We start from the raw sequence: 21,616 nt of genomic DNA, 5'->3' as shown, positions 1-21,616 counted from the left end.
GTGTTTTACAAGCTTAGGGCAAATTTGTGAAGGTCCAATTATCTATATGTAACTTTTTTAAGAGGAGCCAGCCAGACTTCTTTTTTTTAGCTCTGGATCCTGCAGTATCTTTCTGTAACTAGTGGGGGGATGTGTTCAGCCTGGCTTCCAGCTCCAGCTGGTGTTTCCTTTCCTGATCAACAGAGAAGGCAGTGCGTTAGCCCATTCAAACTGCACAACTCTCGCATCCCTCTCTCCTGGTCCCCTATGGTGAATTTAAAGTTCAGAATGTTTTATAAATGCCTCGATCTTACGGCCTTTTGGATAAAATCTGTTATGGCAGCTTCCAGCCAGGTGCAAATTAAAATGCTAGGTTTGATAATTCTTTACTTACTCACAGAGCTTTCAGCCATGCAGTGCTACCTCAATTTTGAACTGGTATTGCAGACTGCTGTAAGTTTGAGGCAAAGTTGTTGATCACGTATCTCTCTTCTTTCATTTAGAGAAAAACAACAAACTATGTATGAGAATCTCGCTTTATGTTTAGGTTTTTTTTTTGTTGTTGTTGGTTTTCCTTTTCAGTCATTAGCAATTGAAATTGTGTGGTCCTAAAATGAAGCAAAGAGATTTTCCTTCCTCGAAAGATGCCACTTGCATTGCATTGCACAGACGTGTTTTAGAGTTAGTGCCTGCAGTGTGCATGTGGAGTTTTATCCCATCTTATTTTTAAACTGTGCATACCTCTTGTTCACAATCCTATTCCAAAAATACCTGGGGTTATCCTTATCATATTGCCCAGCTAACGGTAAGAAATAGGCTCAAGTGGCTCAGTATGGATTAGATTCACCTCTTATGCAACAGGGTGCAAGATCCAGGGAGAAGCCAGAGACCTGCCTCATGAAGAGCTCTGCCCTCTGTGAGCCAGGGAATCCCTTGGCAATGTCTCTTGCATATGCCAGGATGCTTCCCACTGACTTCACTGGAAGAATGCTGCACTGGAAAGGCATTTGTTTCCAAAGGCCAGGATAAACAAGGTCTAGAGGTTTCTGATACTTACATTAAATCACTCAAAGTGTTAATTACAGTTTTTGTAACCGTAATTAGTATTTTGTTATTTGTTTCCTTTTAAGCTTACCAGCTCTGGCTTACTTGGGAAATAGGACAAGTGTCTACACTTGTTTCTTCCAAATGCAGCTGAACAGATCCAGCCTATGGGAAAAGCATCTTTGCCATCTCTCCAGAAGGACATTTTGCCAGTTTTCTAGGATGTTCTGCCCCATTCACAAGGTTCGCTGGGCCTTCTGCTGTTTCCACCAGTTGTTTTCCCCTCAGCCTCATCTTGCCTCTCTTCGCCTTTTCCACATTTCCCTCCTTTCTGCCCACATTCCCAAAAATCAAATAGCTTCCTCATCCTGCACCTGCAGATCAGGTTAGATGGATGTTTTTTCAGACACCGTATATCTGTTCTTGTGTGCTGAGTTGTCTTTCTCCTCAGGTGTCTCTGTTCACCTTTGGTTGCCAAGTTCTTGCACCAGATGTTTTGATCATTTACTGACAACAACTGGGAGTTCAGGTATTTGGTAAACACAACCCACAGCAAGGAATGGATTCTGCATGTTCACCCAGGAGTCTTCAGTCAAAGATGTACCCCAGTGCAAAAGTATTTCAGGGTCTTCTCATGGCTGCAGTGGCACCACAGGAATTAAATTCATAGCTTATAAATTGTGCTTAGCAGTGAGAAAAACACTGAGCCTAGTTTCTAAGTATTTTATGTAATGATCTGTAGAATCAATAACTGTTTGGTTTCCTGCTCCCACCACAGGCTGGACTCTTGCTGAGTCAGTAAGGATCCGAAAGGAGATACCATGTGAAATTGTGTGATGCTGCTATGCAAGCAGTTCCTTGGTTGGAGATGTGGAGAGCACCTTCCTCAGCTTCCTCAGCTCTTCAGCAGGTTGCATGCAGTTGAGCTCTGTAGTACACTTTCTTGGCAGGTGTTATCACACCTATTTTTTTTAGCTAGATAAACCAAAACATTTGTCCCAAATAACTCTATGAATAAATAAAGCTGAAAAAATGGTGTCCCTGCCCATGGCAGAGGGACCTGCCTGGTGATCTTTAAGGTCCCTTCCAACCTAAACTATTCTATGATTCAATATGGGCAGTCCTCCTCTTGCAGCAACATGAAGACTACCTGTAAAACCCAGGGCATTCATAGTGCTCAACTACTCTGTAAGCTCTGGGCAGTAGGAAGCCACAAACTCCTTTCAATGAACAGTGGAAAATTCATTCCCAGATGAGAATTCCACATAAAGCATGTCACAAAACAGGGCCCTTCTAAGCCGTATTTTTCTGTGTAGAAGTAATGCAAGAACCTTTTGTCAGCTCTCTGCACAGTGACTCGTCCCCAGAGCATCATGTGCCCTGTAAAGATAGGTGTTCAAAGCCTGTCTTCTTAAAACCTAACCTATAGCACAACAAATGCCAGCTGGTAACCAGCTCTTGAATCTCACTTCAGTTTCCACATCCCCCTGCCCATCAACACAATGAAACACCAAGTGTTTGTTCTAATGTTAAACACCAGCTATGATTTTTAAATACCTTTAGGTCATACCTACAATTAGGAAAACAGTGACTCAGATCCAGAAGTGCCCCTTCTCGTTGGACTCTGAGTATCCCAAGGTGAAATAAAGGGTGAGTTAGACTTGTTATAGCTTTTTTTCTCTTTTTTTTTGGTCAACTATTCAGTGTTGCTCTTCATTATTTTTTCTATCCTTTTGAAAGCTTTAAAGCCTCCCTCCGTAACTGCCTCTGCTCCATTCACTGCTGAGTGGACGGTGCGCTGATCTTTTTCTCGGTGGGTAATGGATTTGGTTTGATTGCTTGACACAGGAACAATAGAGGGATAAACAATTGCATTCGCGCCCATGCAGCTCCCCATCTGTTGAGCGTGTGCGCCTTCAGAGGGAGCCAGTCAGGGACAGATGAACACGCCAGCCGAGCCTGATGTTAATGACATCAGTCATACAAGCAGAACATGTGGCGCAATAAATCAAAACCTAATTGAACTTTTGCTTGATTACATTGCCGTCCCACTGCCCGTTTCAAACATGGTGCTGTTTCCTGGGACAATACCCCCGACCCTGCAGTGGTTTTGCTGCCTATGGGAGGTGACAAGTGATATCAGCTTCTCTTCATTCGTTTCTTTCTTGAAACAGTGATGCCTTCCACTCGAAAAAATGCTTCCATGCTCAGGATGTGTTATTTGACCAATATTTATATTTCAAATAAGAAACATTACATGGATAAGACAGTGACAGCACATGTTCGCTGGCACTTTCCATCTAGGACTGTTGGTGGCAGACGTCTATAGGAGAAGACAGCACTAGTTTTTGTGTTAATTAACACACACGTGCTAGTAATGAAGGCTATTCATTAGACTGATATAATTTAATATCATTATTCACACTTGAAAGTGTTTCTGCCACATCAGCTGCTGGAGCCCATGAGCCAGTATTTTCTATCCTAGGTGTCCATGGCAGCAGTGAGTCACCAGAAGTTGGGGGGGCTGATTGTCATAAATGGGGAAAAGAACAGTTTCTGATGGGAGCATTAAGGAATTAAAAGCTTTGGCAACAAGACCCTTTATTGAAGTGTATAAATATGGACTTAGACCCCAGAACCTAAGTCATGTAGGAACCCATCTATGACTGAGCCACCTGCCCTCCCTCTGCAGCCACTGAAGCAGGGGGGCATATAGACATCCGCATGTCTGCCTGACGAGCCCTTCTTTCGTCATGTGCATTTGAAATTGCAGATGACTAAAGAAGATCAGGATTCAGGTGTAAATTTATGAACTTAAAAGGTAAAACACAAAATGCTTTTCTTAATATGCTCAGAATCAGCTCCTCATTATATGGGAGGAGCAATTTTTACAACAAATGTGTTAAAGTACACAAAGTATTAACCCAGCTGATTTTAAAAGTCCTGGCAGAACTTCTGTCAATGTTTATTCGCCCATACATTGGCTTCACAGAACAGACTTTAATTATTAGCCATTTATTGCAGAGGATTCTCCAAATGGGTAAAAGGAGACGTAAAATAAAATGCTCTTATCTGAGTAGATGCTTAAGTAACAGCTAAATTAAATCTTTGCATTAATAGTATTCATAGAAAGGCAGATGGGAGCAGAAAATGTTGCAATGAAGAATATGGAATGAGATGAGATCACAGCATCAGTCTGTCCTTTGTAGATCTGGACAATGATCACAGAGCCAGATTGGATTAGTGAAACCTATTTACCAGAAGTTCAGAGCGGTTGCATGAAGCAGAAAGGCAGTCAGTAAGGAGAGGTGGAAAATGCACCAGATTTACAGCTGCAGCGACGAGAATTTAGAAGTTTTCACCACTGTGATTTCATCCAAATGTGAGTACATCAAAACTGTAACAACCTCTGCGGGGTTGTCTTTTAGATGGATGGGGTGTTTAGCATCAGGAAAATCTCTGAAGTGAGCAGCTTATCTGTTCTGCTGTGCTCTGCTCGCGGTCCAGTGCTTGCTGCTTGTTTCTGGAGCTAATCCGTGCAGGTGCTTCGACATTGTGGCTGTGTAAAATCTTTGCACTGGCAAAACTGGGAGATCTGGAATCAGTGTTGATATACCTATGAGGTAATTGCTAAAGTGACAGCTTGCAACTGTGTGGCTATTCTGTGTAATAGAAAAGAAAATGAAGCTCTGCTAGCAGTTAGCAGCTCAGATGAAGTGGGTGAACTGCATGAATGTTGAATTTAAGTCTGCTGGCTCAATAAGTGGAACATTTCCAAAGCCATGCCCTGGAAATGAATGCATGATTAACATTAATTGCTTGTAATGAAGAGTAAGAACCGGACAAAGCCCAGTCTGCATTTGATTGAACAAATTAGTTTAAACTCAATGGCTGCATATTTCAGCAACAAGAAAGCAGGTAAAAACAGGGAAAACAAATTGTGGGGCCAGGTCAGATCTTTACTTGCAAGCTGCGAGCATGAGCTTTCAGCTGCTTAATTTCAGAATATAAGTGGAAATGACAAAGTGAACCATCACTGTAATTGTTTTTGTTGCCTGAAACCTGGGTCTGTACGTACAGACATCCTTTTGCAGGCAAACCCAGAAACATCATCTGCAAGGATTCATTCTTCCCTTCCTGCTCCCACTCCCTGCAGAAAATGATGTTTGCAGGGAGAGCACTGTTTGCATTGCTGCCTTTGTACGCCTGCACAAGTGGGTCACTGCTGGCTACCTCCATGATTCACTCTTCTTTCAATGGCTATTCAAGTAATTGCATGTTTGCTGGTGCTGGGACTTCCCTTTCATGCCTTGCCTTTCTTCAGCCCCTGTAAGCCTCTTGCTCTGGCAGACAACAGGCAGTGAGTTGTGCTGTGGATCATACGTACTCGGAAAATACGCAAATTTATTGCCGTTTGCCACATTTATTGTGGTCCCTTGTGCACTGGCCTGGGTACCAGTAACAGCACAAAATTACTTGCTCCTTTTCAGTACCTACATAAACTGTGCTGCTCACACTGCCCAGTAAAATCCATAAAACACGTAAGAGACAAGAAGATAATGCTTTGCAACGCTAAACTTCTCTGCACTTGAGTGTTTTGCTTGTGAGCAATTAGTTCTCACACAGTGAAATTCCTAAAGTTGATCGCAGCAGCTTCCAAAACAACTTACGACATATTCCTAGGAAAAAGCCCAGCTTCATGATGCTGATCTGGTTTTCATCCCCCACTCACCAGGGTTTAAAATATAAAACATGCCCTGCAGGAGAAGGCAGCAGGTTCCCTGAGGTTATTACACCATGCAAAACAGACTGTAATTGAACTGACAGCTTAGCACGCTCTCAAGCTCTATGCCAGGAGATAACTTACTTGTGATGAGTTCCATGTGGAAGTACACTGTGCTGCAATGGGTCACTGGCAGGGACCCTGGACAAGATCCATCACCACCCCTGTCACTGTCCTCTTTCACTGAGGGCAGAGATAAGCCCAAAACTGTGTTTCTGTCCAGTGGAGACCTAATACTCAGTACTTACAACCTCACTGGGGCATCAAGGGATGGCTTTTAGGGAAACAGAAGCTGTCTAAGAAGAGTGATCCCACTGCCAGCTCTGCTTGTACCAAAGCCTGGAAAGCCCAGTCCCTTACTCTTGCCATCAGAGGAGAGGCATTTGGCTGCAGTACAAGCAGCCTTGGATGACCTCCAGCTGCTTCCACAGCTTCAAAACTCATTACAAAAATTTGTACATGGCAGTGATAAGCACTGAAACTCCTGGATTTGAATGTATGCCAAAAATGTAATGGAAAGCTCACCTGGAGAGTAAGAGTCACCTCTCATCCCATAACAAACCTTCCTGGCTCTTCAAAGCCTTTGGATTATGCATGGAGCTTGAATAGGAAACCCCCATTCATGTGTGTTGCCCTCGGGGTCAACCTTTAGAATTGCAGTTAATTCACCCCATTTGGCAGGTTTTTGCTGGCCTGTTTCTGTCAGTGGCTGCTAAATCCTGTAGCCTGAACACAGGGGAGGGTAATAACTTTAAAGAGCAAAGGGTTAGATATGATGAGAGGGAGAGCTGGGGCTATCACAGAGTCTTTCAGGCCAGTTTCAAGTCAAACTGAAACAACAAGTGTTTAAACACTCTTCACTTTGTCCAAAAAAAAAAACACCTCACTCCAACCAGTCACTTCAGTGCAGCCAAAAGGATAGGCCTCTCCAAAGTTGAAAACATTGGCAGGTGGGAGGCCAGATCAAAACTCAGGAAGGAGAAGCATGGTTCCTCCTTGAAGCCTATGGGAGAGCTGAAGAAACTTGGGGAATGCTGTTGCCCTGTGCCCACATTGCACAGTTGCACAGCTAGAGCATGGTCTCTGAGATGACATTAAAGAGTACTTTCTTTTGGGTTGTCTCAGCTGGAATGCTCCTTAAACCCTTACTTCTTCCCCCCTTCCCCCCCCCATGCCCCCCAATATATTCTCATGCAGAACTTCTAGAGGGATGTGTAACCTCATCTTGTACCTTTCCACTGCATCCTTCATCCTGACCTTGTTCCTGTTCTTCTTTCACAGCATGTAGTCCTGCCCGAAGACGAGCCAAAAGTACGCAGCACATCCTAACAAAGAGCGTAAGAAAAACCTCCCTTTCTCTCCCTCTCTTTTTTTCCATTCTAGTTGAATACACTTACTCTTAAAAATGCCATGGATAAATGGGAAGCACATCTTCCAGGGCAAAGTGTATCAGTGTCTGATGCAGGGAGTGGGGTGAGAAACAGAAAGGGGAGTTTCTGTAAAGCTATAGTTAATTTACAGAAGCACTTTGAAACTTCAAAAACTATGGTCTTGCTATGCATAGCCAGTCAAAATGAGCACAGCAGCTTATCTGAGGGAATCACAGACTTAATTCTTATCCATAAAGCCTTAATGATAACACCAGAGGGACAGCCAGGGATGAAAAGCAAACAAGTTGTATCACTACCTGTATGCATTAACCAAGGAGCCAGTATCCCATTCCCTGAGGAATGTGGGAGAAAAACACCAAGCAATGAACTGTAACCTCAACTCAAAGAGATGGCTCTGAGAGAGCCACAGGAGGATGCTTGTCCCTTGATCCCGAGGTGCTTCCTGCCCTCGACTCACCTCCTGTGCACTGGCACAGAGTACACAGCTGGAGCTTTACCTGCTCCCTGCAGGTGGTGCTTTCCAAGTCTGGGCACTTTGACACATGGGGCTGAGTTTTCCTGTCTTTAGAGCTAGTTTTCCCTCCTTCAATCCACTTGAATCATTCACAACCCCTACCATGGTTCTCTCATCGCAGTTCTGATTTACAGGAATGACTGCCTGTTTCTCTTGTGCATATCACAGCACTTTTAACAAGCTTTGAGACTCTTCTGCTGAAGCATTTCTTCTCACTACAGACCTGTCTCTTCACTAGCACTGTCAAAATATTTTGCTCCGTGGCCTTCTCTTTTTCCATGCCCTATCCCACTTTGAAGCCCCATCCTTATTTGTAAATAGCCTCTTCTTCATATTCATGATTCCCCGATCTCCTCACAACACTGTGGGTCCCCCCTTGTCGTTATTTAAGCCCAGCTCAGAGCCACACAGCTGCTCACTCACTTCCCACTCCTCTTCCCCCTCTCCCAGAGGGATGGGGAGGAGAATCGAAAGAATGTAACTCCCACGGGTTGAGATAAGAACAGTTTAGTAACTAAGGTATAACACAGATCACTACTGCTACCACCAATAATAATAATGATAACGGAAATAACAAGGGAAGAGAATACAGCCGCTCTCCATCTGCTGACCGATACCCAGCCCGACCTGAGCAGTGATCTAACTGTTCCGGATAACTGCCCCCAGTTTATATAGTGGGCATGACATGCTGTGGTTTGGAATACCCCTTTGGCTAGTTTGGGTCAGGTGTCCTGTCTCTGCTTCCTCCCAGCTTCCCCTCCGCCCTGGCAGAGCATGAGACTCAGAAAGTCCTTGGTCAGAGTAAACATTACTGAGCAGCAACTAAAAATATCGATGTTACCAGTGCTGTTCCCAGGCTGCCAGTCAAAAACACAGCACTGCACCAGCTACTAAGACAGAGAAAAATGACTGCTACTGCTGAACCCAGGACACCCCTACTTACCACACTTACCTGCAGCTGGAAAAAAACTTACCACTCACAATCCCATCCCCTCACTTGGTTATTATGGCGGACCACAGGATCCCAGTACTTCACAGGATGCCTGAAGCGGTACCCAGGAAGGGTCAGTAATGTGTCTGTCATGTCTGGGTAGAAACTCTGTATGTGTGTATTTTCTCAATTTGTGAAAATCTCATTTTTGTCCTATAACTCAGGCTCAGGTTTCAAAATGACCTTTCATTCCAAAGGAGGATGAAAGTCAGGGTGCTGGAGTCTTACTCAAAATAAGCCATTTTGGGATACCCCTTTTTTATTTGTTACGTCTTTGGTATATTTTGTTTTCTATGTTTACAAAACAGCATATGTTTATATTCATATGTTCTATGTTTACAAAAACAGCATCAAAGTCCAATCTAAAAGTTAACTGTTCTGATTTAATGGAACAGAATGCTCAGATAATTTATCTTTCTTTTTTTTTGACAAAATTTATACTTTACAACAAAGTGACCAGATTTCTAACAAGAATTTCTCATAAAACTATTCAGCTGGAAAATTTTCAGCTAGTTCTCATTGAAATATATGGCACCTGTATGTCAAAGTTCCAGAACTCAGCAGATAGGGAGTTGTATTTGCTAAATGGGAACCTCTGATATTTAACTTGGATTCGATCAGCTGCTGTAACAGTACAGTACTTACAAAGGTCTAAGAAAGTAAGATAAGAAAGTCCCTGTTTTGTTGCTGTATTTTTAGAGGGTTTTTTTTTTCCCTTTGGGGCTTTCCTGACCCCAATTAAAGATGTCCTTTGATTGGCCTTTAGCCATGATGCAGGCAGCATCATTAGCAGTGGGAGCATCAAGCCTGAGGAATAGTCTGCAGCTCCAGTTGAGAAAAGAAGCAAGGCTCTCAAACCAGAGCAGCTGGCACAGTCAGCTCTTTGTGCATTCCCCTTCTTCAGTATATGATGCAGCTGCTTGCAGCTCCTGCACAAGCGTTCAAACACATTGCCTGTACTGGAATACACATGCCTGTGAGGAAGTTGTGATTGCCAATTTTTAGACTCACAGAAAAGTAGCAGAATGATTGTTTGGTTTTCACTTTTACATCTGCGCCTGCAGTCAGTGCTGTGGAAATGCTCCCAGCTAATGTGAAATCTCCTGGTCTGGTGATTGCAGTGGATGCACAACTTTAATCCTTAGCAAGGGCAAAAATAGCAAGCAAGGTGGACATCTGCCAGACCTATTTTTTGCTGCAGAAATACTCAAGCAGTGCAGCATTAAGTGATTTAACAGTCAAATGACTGACCTTTGGGGGTAACTTTCATCACATTCAAGAACCCATCCCAAAAGCACAGTCAGGAGTATGGAAGGATGAGAGAGAGGGGAAACATCTTTTTTTTCACTAGAGTGTTTCACCAATACACTTATTTGCAGTTCCTATTGCCCTATTAGGAGTTATTTCAAGTGATAGTAGATCCTTCTCTTCTCTTCTCTTGCTCTTCTAGCCCCAAAATTCTTCAGGTGGAACTGTCTGGATGTCAGTACCTGGCTACTTTGCATAAAAATGTCAAATCCCTCTGTGCATGCTACTGCTGCCACATTAAAAATGAGATCACCATTAGACTATCAAAAAAGGCTTAACTCTGCAAAGCCCCTTGTTGTTCAGCCTTTCAGCTTCAAAGCTTTATTATAAGCCAGATGTTTAATTGTCACCTTTTCTGGTTGGTTGTTGGTTTGGCAGCGTGATTTTGGGTCTAGGAGCAGCATTGTTGGAACAGCCTCTGCTCTGCTCTGCAACCTTCCTGTGTCATCTGTGCTCCCTGCTTAACATAGCTAATTCTGACAGCAGGTATGCCAGGCCTGAATGCTCTCACATGTATGTAAAGTCCACAAAAGATACTTTGGTAAGCTCTGAATTCAGAGTTGGTGTCCTGCAAACAAACTGAGCAGGTCAAGGGACATACAGGTTCTTAAACCAGTAGCTCTTTAGAGAGCAGTACACTAATTCTGCATAGTTTGGTTGGCTCTGCCATTCACACAGGTTTTAATTCTCTGGTATGTCTAGAAAAGAAAAGTGACTTGCAGCTAATCCTTCTGCCTTACCCTAGGCACCCTAGAGAAATGTCAGCTCCAGTTTAGATCAAAACTGTGCTACAGCAGGTTTAGTTTCCTGACCTAGATAAGTCTTCACATATTACAGTAATGGGTGAGGTAGCCAAAGTCACGGTGAAATCTTGAATTAGGAGATAAGGAACACTAAAATGTGCTACAGCCAAATGCTGCAAACTAAGATGTTCATGAAAGATATGCTATAGAGATTGTGCTGTTGTCTCCAGCTGTAATGGAAAATGGCACTGTAGCTTATGTATAAAGATTCTGCTTTTTAGCATTTTGGTATTACTGACATGACATCTAAAAAGGAATCTTGGAAACATAGAAAATAATAGAATCATAGAATAGTTAGGGTTGGAAAGGACCTTAAGATCATCAAGTTCCAACCCCCCTGCCATGGGCAGGGACACCTCACACTAAACCATATCACCCAAGGCCTCGTCGAACCTGGTACTGAACACTGCCAGGGATGGAGCATTCACAACCTCCCTGGGCAACCCATTCCAGTGCCTCACCACCCTAACAGGAAAGAATTTCCCCCTTATAGCCGATCTAAACTTCCCCTGTTTAAGTTTTTACCCGTTACCCCTTGTCCTATCACTACAGTCCCTAATGAAGAGTCCCTCCCCAGCATCCCTAGAGGCCCCCTTCAGATACTGGAAGGCTGCTATGAGGTCTCCAGGCAGTCTTTTCTTCTCCAGGCTGAACAGCCCCAACTTTCTCAGTCTATCTTCATACAGGAGGTGCTCCAGTCCCCTGATCATCCTCGTGGCCCTTCTCTGGACTTGTTCCAAGAGTTCCATGTCCTTTTTACGTTGAGGACACCAGAACTGCACACAATACTCCAAGTGAGGTCTCACAAGAGCAGAGTAAAGGGGCAGAATCACCTTCTTCGACCTGCTGGTCACGCTCCTTTTGATGCAGTAATGTGCCTAAGTAATTCCTGTTATTAATGCAGTTAAAAATCCTGCTTCCTTTTCCCAAAGACTTTAATCTTCTTGAGAAAACTGTTTCTGAATCATCCTGGGTAACAGTCCTGATGGATCCACTTGCTCTTGGAGCCTGTTCCTGTTTTTTTTAACTCACATTAGCCTGTGGCAGCACAGTGAGTGCCATGGCTTACTCATGCTCGAAGTAGAAAAGAACTTACTGTTGTTCACATTTGTTTTCAGGGCTCTGTTCAAGATACAGGGGGGTAGTGTTCAAAGATGCAGCTCTCAGTGAGTTTTGTTTGTGCAAGCTAATGTCTGTGAACATTAACCCCTGGGAGCACAATTATTCATTGCCTTGTACCCTCTGTAATCATTACCAGGTATAAAATGTAAGTAAGTCTAAAAGATGGGAAAGGCCATGAAAAAAATAACATTTGTAGTTCACATTTAACTGATTGCCCAAGACATGATGCAATAAGAAATTCAATTTGAGCTGTCTCAAAGGCATATTGATCTTGAAAAGAACCACATTTCTCCTGAGGAGAATACAGAGAGCTGCATCAAAGTAGTGGGTTCCAGAGAGACCCCATGTGGCTTTCCCATACTCTTATATATCTCGTGCACAGAGGCAGGAGCCAAACAAAACAAACACCACAAATCCCACCCAACAAATCCCTTCAGATGATGGGAAAGCAGTGGGAAGAGCAAACACTATACTGCTCCCCGTCTCCAAGGCCATGTATAACAGGATGGCTTTTCCTTTCGCTGTAGGTGGTAGCCATATCCAACCACCGGCCCCACAGGACCGAGAAGCTGCATCCTCACCAGGGTGACCTCCTCCAGGTGCTGTACAACGGAGAAGAGGTGCAGGGCTTGGGCTGCCTGCAGAGCCAGCAGCGGGGACCCTGCCCTGCCAAGGGTGCTGCCCAGCACGGTGAGTGTGCACAATGGCTTTATTCCTCTGCGGTTTATGAACATTGTTAGATACTGCAGTCTGCCAGTTTGCAGGCAATTTGTTATGGATCTGAAGGATACTTTCATGCTTAAAATGTCCAGTGGAATTAATGAGAAAACAGCCATGGCATTGCGTAGCTCTTGCTTTATTCAGAGTCATAAACTCGCTTTATTCAGAGTCAAATTCACTTTATTCAGAGTCATAAACTCACTTTATTCGGAGCTATGAGCGCTCCCTTTCCAAAGGGTGATGATATTTTAGGCATGATATTTTGTGAATTACTGAGTTTGCCTGAGTCATCTTATTATATAAGATCCCTGTTCAGTTGCTTGGAACTTGCCAGAACACAATTTGGGATGAAATTTTAGATTCTGTATGTTGGCCACAGACTTGATTTTGGTTTTCCAGACAAAACTTGTTCAACATATTTGTGAGAACTAGTGAAGGGGAAAGAGAGGTTTCCAAAGCAAAACCAAGGAAATGAGTAAACATAAACAGACTGGTCATTCAGCTCCTTCATCGCTGACGTTTGGAAGGTTGAAGCTGGAGCAGGGCCATGCAGTTTGCAAGGGGTGGCCTTTTAATCAAAAACTCATCTTCTGCTCTCCCTTGAAAAACAACCCAGATGCAGTCAAGTCATAATCCTTTGAAAAAATCTGGTATGGCACGTGTTTGGTGGAGATATTGGACATTTAGCTGTGCAAAGGTGCTAAATCTGTGAAGCAGATACTACCATGAAGGTGCATGTTCTTCACACCCCCAGTCTGCAGCTGCACTGCGCATTAGCCATGCCATTAGGAGCACAGAGCAGACAAGAGTGGGGCCTGGGAAACTGGGAAGGAAGAAACTGACCTTGGGAAGATAGGGAGAGATCTCAAACCAGGACCAGAGCCAAGCTATGGCTGAACAAAGAACTGGGGCTTCAGGGCTGGAGCAGAGAGAGGAGGAGGAGTTTCTGGAACCAGCTGCAGGGCAAAGGATGGCAGAGAGCCAGTGGGGAGAAAGAAGGGAGGACTGCTGGTCTCTGCTGTAAAGGGTGACAGAGAGGTGTGAGCAGGAGAAAAGATGGAGGAATCCAGAAAGAAGAGCAGAAAATGAAGAAACAGTTCTCATAGGGGTGAAAAGGAAGTGAGTGGGCAAAGAAACTGGGATGCTGTATAGGAAAGAGTGAGAAACTGGGTTTAAGTTAAAACAAAAGAGAGACAAAATGGACTGGCTGAGGAGTGAAAGGAGGGAACGAGAAGAGCAGGACAAGGCAAACTCACCAGGATCATCTGGACAAGACACAAGAGCTCCTGCAGGGCTGCCTAAGCTTGTGCAGCATGGCAAGGCTGTTTGTCAGATCTCTGTTCCCCCCAGTACAGGGGATGCTCAGGGACCATGGCAAGACACCTCCTGCAACAGCCCCCTAAGTTCTGTCCGTCACTGCCACCAGACTCCTCAGCGATGCTCATCACCTCACAGAGCCGATGCATTCCCCTTTTCTGGGTGCCTGCTTCACACCTCTGGCTGTGACACTGGGGAACGCTCAGTTGCTGATGCACTAAAATTTGCTTTGGCTCTGAGCAGTGCTGTGTCCTGCTCAAGTCTCTGAAAAACTGGATCCCAAGACCTTCTAATCTTGTACTCAGCACCCACCTCTGCTTTCCTGATGTGACTCCTTGTCCCCCAGGAGGTGATGAAGCTGTTTTTTAAAAACATCCATGCAGATGTTGACCACGGTGATCAGCAACACAGAGGAGCCTGTGAAAATATTAACAGTTCTTCCCTCAGAGGATTCAGTGGGGGGGAAAGCAAGCACAGGACTGTGCACTGATCAGCTGCTTTCTGAGTGAACACTGTCTATGTGAGTGAAACAGAAAGTCTATGGAAAAACGGTTGCTGATCACAAATTAGAGAATGAATCTCAGTGTCTAGGTCGTTTGGGGGATAAAATCACTTTGATCCAGTCCTGGTGTTCCATAACTTTTGAGTGACAGATTTGGCATTTTAAGGGAAGGAAGGTAGAAGTGTTGGTGAATCTTTGTATGACCAAATAGTTCTTTGTTATGATGTGCTGCAGTGTCCTGTTTCTGTACTAACTGTACTAATAACACCTACACAGAGAATAGGGTACCATGAGAGAGTCCAGAAAGGTTTCTCCAACTGTTTCTCAACAGCTGGAAAGCCAGCATTATGTGATACAAAGTGAGATAAACATATGGATATGTATCATCTCTCTACAAATGTTGCCTCCATGTAAATTTTACCCTTCAAAAATGTCCTTCAGCTTTCTTACTGGAAATAGTTGTGTCTATAGAGTTTCCATGTTTGCTCCATAAATAAGTACTGCTGAATATGAAAGGGACTTCAGATTTGGTAAAGCACAAGTTGAAATCTGAACAATTCAATTTCCAGAGTAAGGGGAAAATGTGTAAACAAGAGCACAGTTAAGACCATCAGCACATGTATTGCCAGCATCAGAAACCCTACACAAGTATCAAAGCATCATAGAATGGCTTGGGTTGGAAGGGACCTTAAAGATCATCTAGTTCCAACTCCTGCCATGGGCAGGGACATCTTTGACTAGACCAGGTCACTCAAAGCCCCATCCAACCTGGCTGTGAAGGAAGCAAGTGTAGCAGGAGGCCACAAGAAGAAACTGATTGCATTGAAAGCTGTGCTTTGTTACACAGGATGGATAGCTGAAAACAAACCAAAACAAAAATCACACTTCTCCAGGACAGAAATACTCAGCTTTGTACCAAGTTCTTGTATAAGCACTCATCTTGGAAACATAGGGCAAGTCAGAACAACTGATGAGAAGCAACCCTTGTCCAGGCTTGGGCATTCGTAGCACCTTCTGGAAGCAGAATTCACACCACACTCCACCACCGCTATCCTGAGGGGACCACTTATAAGGCTGAAGCCACAAGGACCTACATTTGTTTGGATATTCTGCTACAAGTTTGCTAGAACATGTTCAGTATCTGTCAAGCAGAGGCGCAGCTGAAGGGAAAAATCAGGCAATACAAGGGCAAACAAAACAAAACCGAATCAAATAAGAAAGGGGGAAAAAGGATATGGACATCAGTGGCTGGACAGGCTCCAAGCACTAATGCCTGGAGCCACTTGCTGAATACTGTTAGTACCTAATATGCAAGATGACAAGAGGTAATAGAATTAAACTTTGACATGAGGGATACAGCTAAGTATCTAATGGAATTACTGGCAGGGGCAGGGAGCAGGAAGAGAGAGGCTGGTGAAAATATTTCTTACAGTCAAATATTGCCCCCAGAAGGAGAAGTACTGATCACTATCTCATGCCAGAGGCAGCACTATAAGCAGTGCCATGGCTATTTCTGATGTTTGCTCTCATTATATATATTCCATTGGTTACACCGGTTGTAAATCATATTCTTGAAGACTTGATGAATCTTGGTGTTTCTGTAGATACTTCTCTTGCTCTTCACTTACCTGAATATCCTTTAAGGAACAGCAGACACCAAAAGCAGCCAGGAACAGAAATAAATAAATAAATATATAAATAAGGTACCTCCACGATCTGACATCCAAACAGGAGGATTTGGCTCCATGAAAAATCTGGCATCCCTCCCTCGTTTATTTCCTCAGCACAACTAGCAGGAATGTCAGGAGATGATCATAATAAAGAAACTTCCGCACTTTTGGCTATAATCAAGTCTGGTTGGAGTCTAACCTGAATCTAGGCTCTGTTCATGGAAGGAGGCTTTTAATACAAGCTGTGCCAATGGGATAATTACCAATAATGCCACATTTCTTACCCTTTGCAGTGGGAATTACTGAACGAGAATCATCCAAGTCCTGTAATCACCCATTGGATGGAAAATCTTTGGTAAGTAAATACAGCAAGACCAATTACCACTGTCTGATGCATCTTAAAACCTGTCAACGTGTCCCACATTAATCATGTGCAGCATGTCAGTCTCTTGTAGCATGTGCAGATTTTGCAGTCTTTGTTAAGGCCTTGAGACATGATTTATGCCAGAGGAACCTTAGCTAGGAGAGGAGACTGGCACAGGACAGCTCCCCTCAAGGAAGGGTGGTGGGATGGAAACAGGTAGGCTCAGCCACCCGCAAGACCTGGGAGGAATTATCCTCTTGTTTCTCAGGGAATTTCACATATTGGGGAAAATAAATCATTTTAAAGTGGAACAAGCATCAAATAATTATATTCTTAGAATGCCAGCTGGACATGGTAATCAGATAAATGGAAATGCTGATGAAGAATTAATGGGAAAATAATCAAACAAAACCCAAAAATTTGTTCTGTATTGGAAAGACAAAATGCTTTGGTTAAAAATGACTCAGCTTTATTGAAACATTTTCCTTCCCTTCTTTTTCTTAAAAAAAAAAAAAAAAAAAAACCAAAAAACCCTCTACATTTTACAAAAACTAGATTTTCAAACAGAAAATAGTCCTTTAAAAAGTTTCTGGAAAACACCAGACCATGCTATAGAAACCTGATGGCTTCAAATGCTCTTCTGGATGGCTGCAATATACTTGCTAGCTGGTAGCTGGGGTACACTCAATAAACATTACTGTACAATGTTGAAGGATGGTCACAATTAATAATATTCTGTGTAATGAAAGTAATTGCACTTACCAAAAATTAACCCAGTTAAATTTCAAAGCATGCTTTCAAAAGTGATTTCAAACATTTCTGTAAGTCTTGAGATGCTTGCAGAGCTCACCAAAACATATCCAGTCTCAGATTAATCCCAGGGGAAATAGCCGTAGACAACTGTCATGGTTTAAACCCAGTCAGGCAACTTGTTCACTCACTCCCAGTGAGTGGTGCCGGGCTGACAACAATCGAGGGCACCCCCCACCCCCCCCCACCCCCCGGGGCTCTCCCCTTCCCCTCTCCCTGAGGAACGGGGAGGAGGATCGAAAGAGTGCAACTCCCACAGGTTGAGACAAGAGCAGTCCAGCAACCAATGTACAACACAAATCACCACCGCTACCACCAACGACAGCAATGATAAGGGAAAATAACAAGGGAAGAGAATACGATACCACCAGCCAAGAAACGAGTCCCACCCGGAAGCCCCTGTCCTTCCGGGTAACTCCCAGTTACCCCCCACCCCGGCCATGACATGCTGTGGTATGGAATACCTCTCTGGTTAGCCTGGGTCAGGTGTCCTGTCTCTGCTTCCTCCCGGCTTCCCCTCCTCCCTGGCAGAGCATGAGCCTCACAAAGTCCTTGGTCAGGGTAAACATCACTTAGCAACAACTGAAAACATCGGCTTCACCAACACTGTTCCCAGGCTGGAAGTCAAAACATAGCACTGCACCAGCTGCCACAAAGGAGAAACATGACTGCTACTGCTGAACCAGGACAACAACATAAGACCAATTATACTAGTGGCAATAATATAAAAATGGTTTTCAGTATTGACAGTAAAATCAGTGTGGTTATTGCCTGAAATGATGAGAGTGCATCACAATTTCTGGCAACCCATACTTTAGCTTGCCATCTTGGAGGCTATGCCAGTCTCATGGTCAAATGGTCAAATGAGACAAGAGGAAGGCAATGATCAGGCACTTGTGTGGCTATGGCAGAACTGGGCAGGAACCAGGGACCCTCATGCCACTGAGCAGCACTCAGAAGAACAGGGAAACATTTCTAAACACCCAAGGGAACAGTGATGTCTGGGACAGCTGGTCCCCAGGCAGCCACAGAGGTGGCCTGTGGAGAGCTGCAAGAGGTGGGCTGCCCGGCCTACTCAAAGCCTTGACTCTTCAGGAAGCTAGGCATGAAACCTAAGGACTAGAAAGTTCTGCAAGCCTCCCTCCTTCGATGGGAGGTGTAATTCTTGCTCATACAAGCCCTGTGTTGAGTTTAGCAAGAACATTCATGTGAGTCATCTGTACTTGTGTGGTAAGAGTTGGGCAGTCAAATCCTTAACCTGCTTTCTCTTTGTAGGAGATCCACAGTATTTATTGATTTTCCTAAAACCGCCTCTTTCCTCAGACAAACCTGTGCTCCCTGCTTACCAGTAGCACTTCCTAATGATGTGCTTTTTTCTCCTGCAGATTCCACCATCTCCAGTTGCCCACATCACTGTGAAAGCGGTGGCTGTCACAGATTCACCCACAGGCAACAGCACTTCCATGGAAGAGTAAGTCCTTTCCCACCCTCTAGCCAAGCCTGGGGAGCTGCACGAGGTGTGATGCCAGGCAGGGAAGGGGATGGGGCACCTCTGCCACAGGTCACCTGCTCACCAGAAACACAGAGAGGTGCTCATCTGCAGATCTGTGAATCAGAGCCGTAAAACCTCAGTGATTTACAGTAAAGCCATGCTGCTTACTTCCCAAAAGTAGGGAGAGATTAGCTAAAGGACATGATTATTATATTGTCAGCCACAGCCATTTTTACAGCTGCCCCGGTGCCAGTTACAGCTCTGTTTTATTACTAGGAAAAAAAATCTGAATTCAAATTTTAAGTATTTTCCCCCTAAGAAGTCTATAATATTTGCCCTGAAGCAGCTTAAAAAATTTAATCGATTTTTAAATGAAGTACAATTAAGGAACATGTTATCCCTAGTACAAATGCACTCATCACTAGGCAGTTAACCCAGACACACATCAGGGTGATACTTGAGATCCCGCCATTGCCATCTGAGGGAGAGTAACAAGCTCTTTGTCATAGTGTCCTCATACTCCACACACAGAGACATAAATACCCCTCAGCCAGTGTAAGCCAGTTCAGCCCCCTCAGGTTTTCCATGCCTGGTTGCCGTAAGCCAGGAAGAAGGGCCATGGAAACAAATGCTTTACGTGTCTGTGCTTTATTTGCTAGTCACCGGCAGCACTGGAGGAAGGCAGCAGAGTACGACCTGACCCTGCCCGCAGGAGCAGAAGCTTCCCTACCACTGACAGGAGGCAACCTGTGTGGGACACCCAGCCTCCTGAGGAAGATGTGGATGAAGCACAAGAAGAAGTCAGAGTACCTAGGGGCAACAAACAGTGCCTTTGAGGCAGACTGACAAGGCTCAGCATCACTTGGAAGGACGGACGGTCCTTTAGCCAAGGACAAGGTGCTCTAAGATCAATGAAGGAACAGACATAGCACAACTCATCCAGAAAAACTATATCCTTTTTATTACTTGATGATATTGCCTCTGAACAGTGGGATGAAGTCCAGCTAAGGTAAAAATTGATGAACGTGATTCAACTCACTGGCCTTTCTTTGTTGCAATATACTAAAATCACAAATATCCCACTAGATTTACATCTTGACTCAATGACGCTGAAACTACTCCCGGCCCATTTACCATTTTACGTGTCCTGTCTGAATCAGCTTGGACTTGCAACAGGACAAGCCTACCAATAGGTTTGTGTATTCCTGCAAGGCAACATATTGATTACAGAGTGCCATTGAATACCCTCAGTCTGCTCGCTGTGTAGCACTTCTTGTCCTCTCCCCCCTCTCATATCACGAGGTAAAACCCACATCTTATGATATGCTTGGTTGAATGACATACACTGAACGTATTTCTTTTTTCTACAGTGTTGATGTTTTAAGACAGGAGTAAAAGATGCAAAAATTGTAACAGAAAGTGTCAGAACGCAGCAAGTTTGCAAACACACATTTACCAAACTTTGCTATGTGACAGGTGATTGGTGGGTGTTTCAAAGTGTCCTGACAGATCAAACTGTGAGCCACTCGATAACCTCGAGATACTTTCTTCCACAGAACCTGCTTACATGTTAAGTGGTAGTCAGAAATTTACCTATGTGGTACAGGAATTTCACTAAGTGTGCAACATACTAGGAGGAGAAAGAAAATATGCAAATGGTGCAACTAGGTGACTAAAAGTGAGATATTTGCATATAGAAGACCAGTGCTTATGGACAGGTGGAATTCATGGAATTTGCTGTAAAATCTTTCTCGACTTCTTTTTTTTCAATTTAGGAATTGCAGGTCATGGCCCATTGGGATTTTCTCTCACAACAAAAAAAGTTTTACAGAAAAGATTTCACTGTCATTACGGACAATATTTTACCAGTCATGAACAGTACTTGCCTCGCCTGAGTACTCCTCTCATTATTAAGGGAGGCTGTGGCTTGCCTAAATACAGACTTTAAATATAAAACTGAAGGAGGCATTTCTCCTGTTGCTCACGATAACGATGATCTTCTGTAATCTAACTGCCAGTACACCAAAGCGTAAATGAAAAATGAAAAAAGTCTTACTCTATAACAGAAGCACAGGAGGAAAGCTTCCATCTGAAACTTGCTTGCCTGCAGCCAACATAGTAAAATGGTTTGGAAGGGACCTTAAAGGTCATCCAGTTCCAACCGGGCTGCCATGAACAGGGACAGCTTCCACTACACCAGGTTGCTCCAAGCCCCATCCAACCTGGCCTTGAACACTGCCAGGGATGGGGAAGCCACAGCTTCTCTGGGAAACCTGTGCCAGTGCCTCACCACCCGCACAGTCACAGTCTTCTCCCTCAGACATGCTCAAACAGCTCACAGAGGACAGCCTTGCAGCTAGAAATCCCAGTCTCTCCCCTCCTGCTTACCAAAGGCAGACATCCTTCTCTGGCGCAGCAGCTTGACAGAGGGATGATCTGCTCTCCTGCTTTTCTTTCATCCTTCTGGGAAAGGAGAGCACAGCTCCTTGTTACCCACATGCTAAAAGCCCCCAGCTGCTGGCAAGGCAGGGAGAAGAGGCAATGGTGACCCTGCATTGACCATGTCAGCATGCAAGAGCAGTGCTGACTCCTGCTGAAGGCTGCACACATGAACATCACCAGAGCAGTTTTCTCCCAGGGGTACACCCCACCTTTAAATAAGAGCCTGACACACTGGCCCTGGGTAGTACAGACACCGTGGCCTTGCCAACATCAGGTCCTTCATGACTGAATCAAACCGGAGCCGTGGCCAAGACTTCCCTGAAATGTCTATTATAAATCTCACCAACCACACCACACCCCCTCC

At 44.2% G+C, this 21,616-nt stretch overlaps 1 protein-coding gene across 1 annotated transcript; it reads left to right on the top strand.

The window, feature by feature from the left end:
- The first annotated feature begins 3,340 nt into the window (after nucleotides 1–3,340).
- On the top strand, nucleotides 3,341–20,392 carry VXN (vexin). The gene is made up of 6 exons (XM_061448367.1): nucleotides 3,341–4,405; nucleotides 7,088–7,143; nucleotides 12,463–12,625; nucleotides 16,438–16,499; nucleotides 18,704–18,789; nucleotides 19,470–20,392. Exons 1-6 carry the CDS (start codon nucleotides 4,339–4,341, stop codon nucleotides 19,654–19,656), a joined length of 621 nt encoding a protein of 206 aa, XP_061304351.1. The 5' UTR covers nucleotides 3,341–4,338; the 3' UTR covers nucleotides 19,657–20,392.
- Nucleotides 20,393–21,616: the final 1,224 nt, after the last annotated feature.

The sequence above is a fragment of the Pezoporus flaviventris genome, unplaced genomic scaffold (genome assembly GCF_033815535.1).
Source record: "Pezoporus flaviventris isolate CSIRO_AGI_PZ_B2104156 unplaced genomic scaffold, CSIRO_AGI_Pfla_v1 ptg000007l, whole genome shotgun sequence".
Classification (NCBI taxonomy): Eukaryota; Metazoa; Chordata; class Aves; order Psittaciformes; family Psittacidae; genus Pezoporus; species Pezoporus flaviventris.
This window is presented reverse-complemented; position numbering and strand designations above follow the sequence as displayed.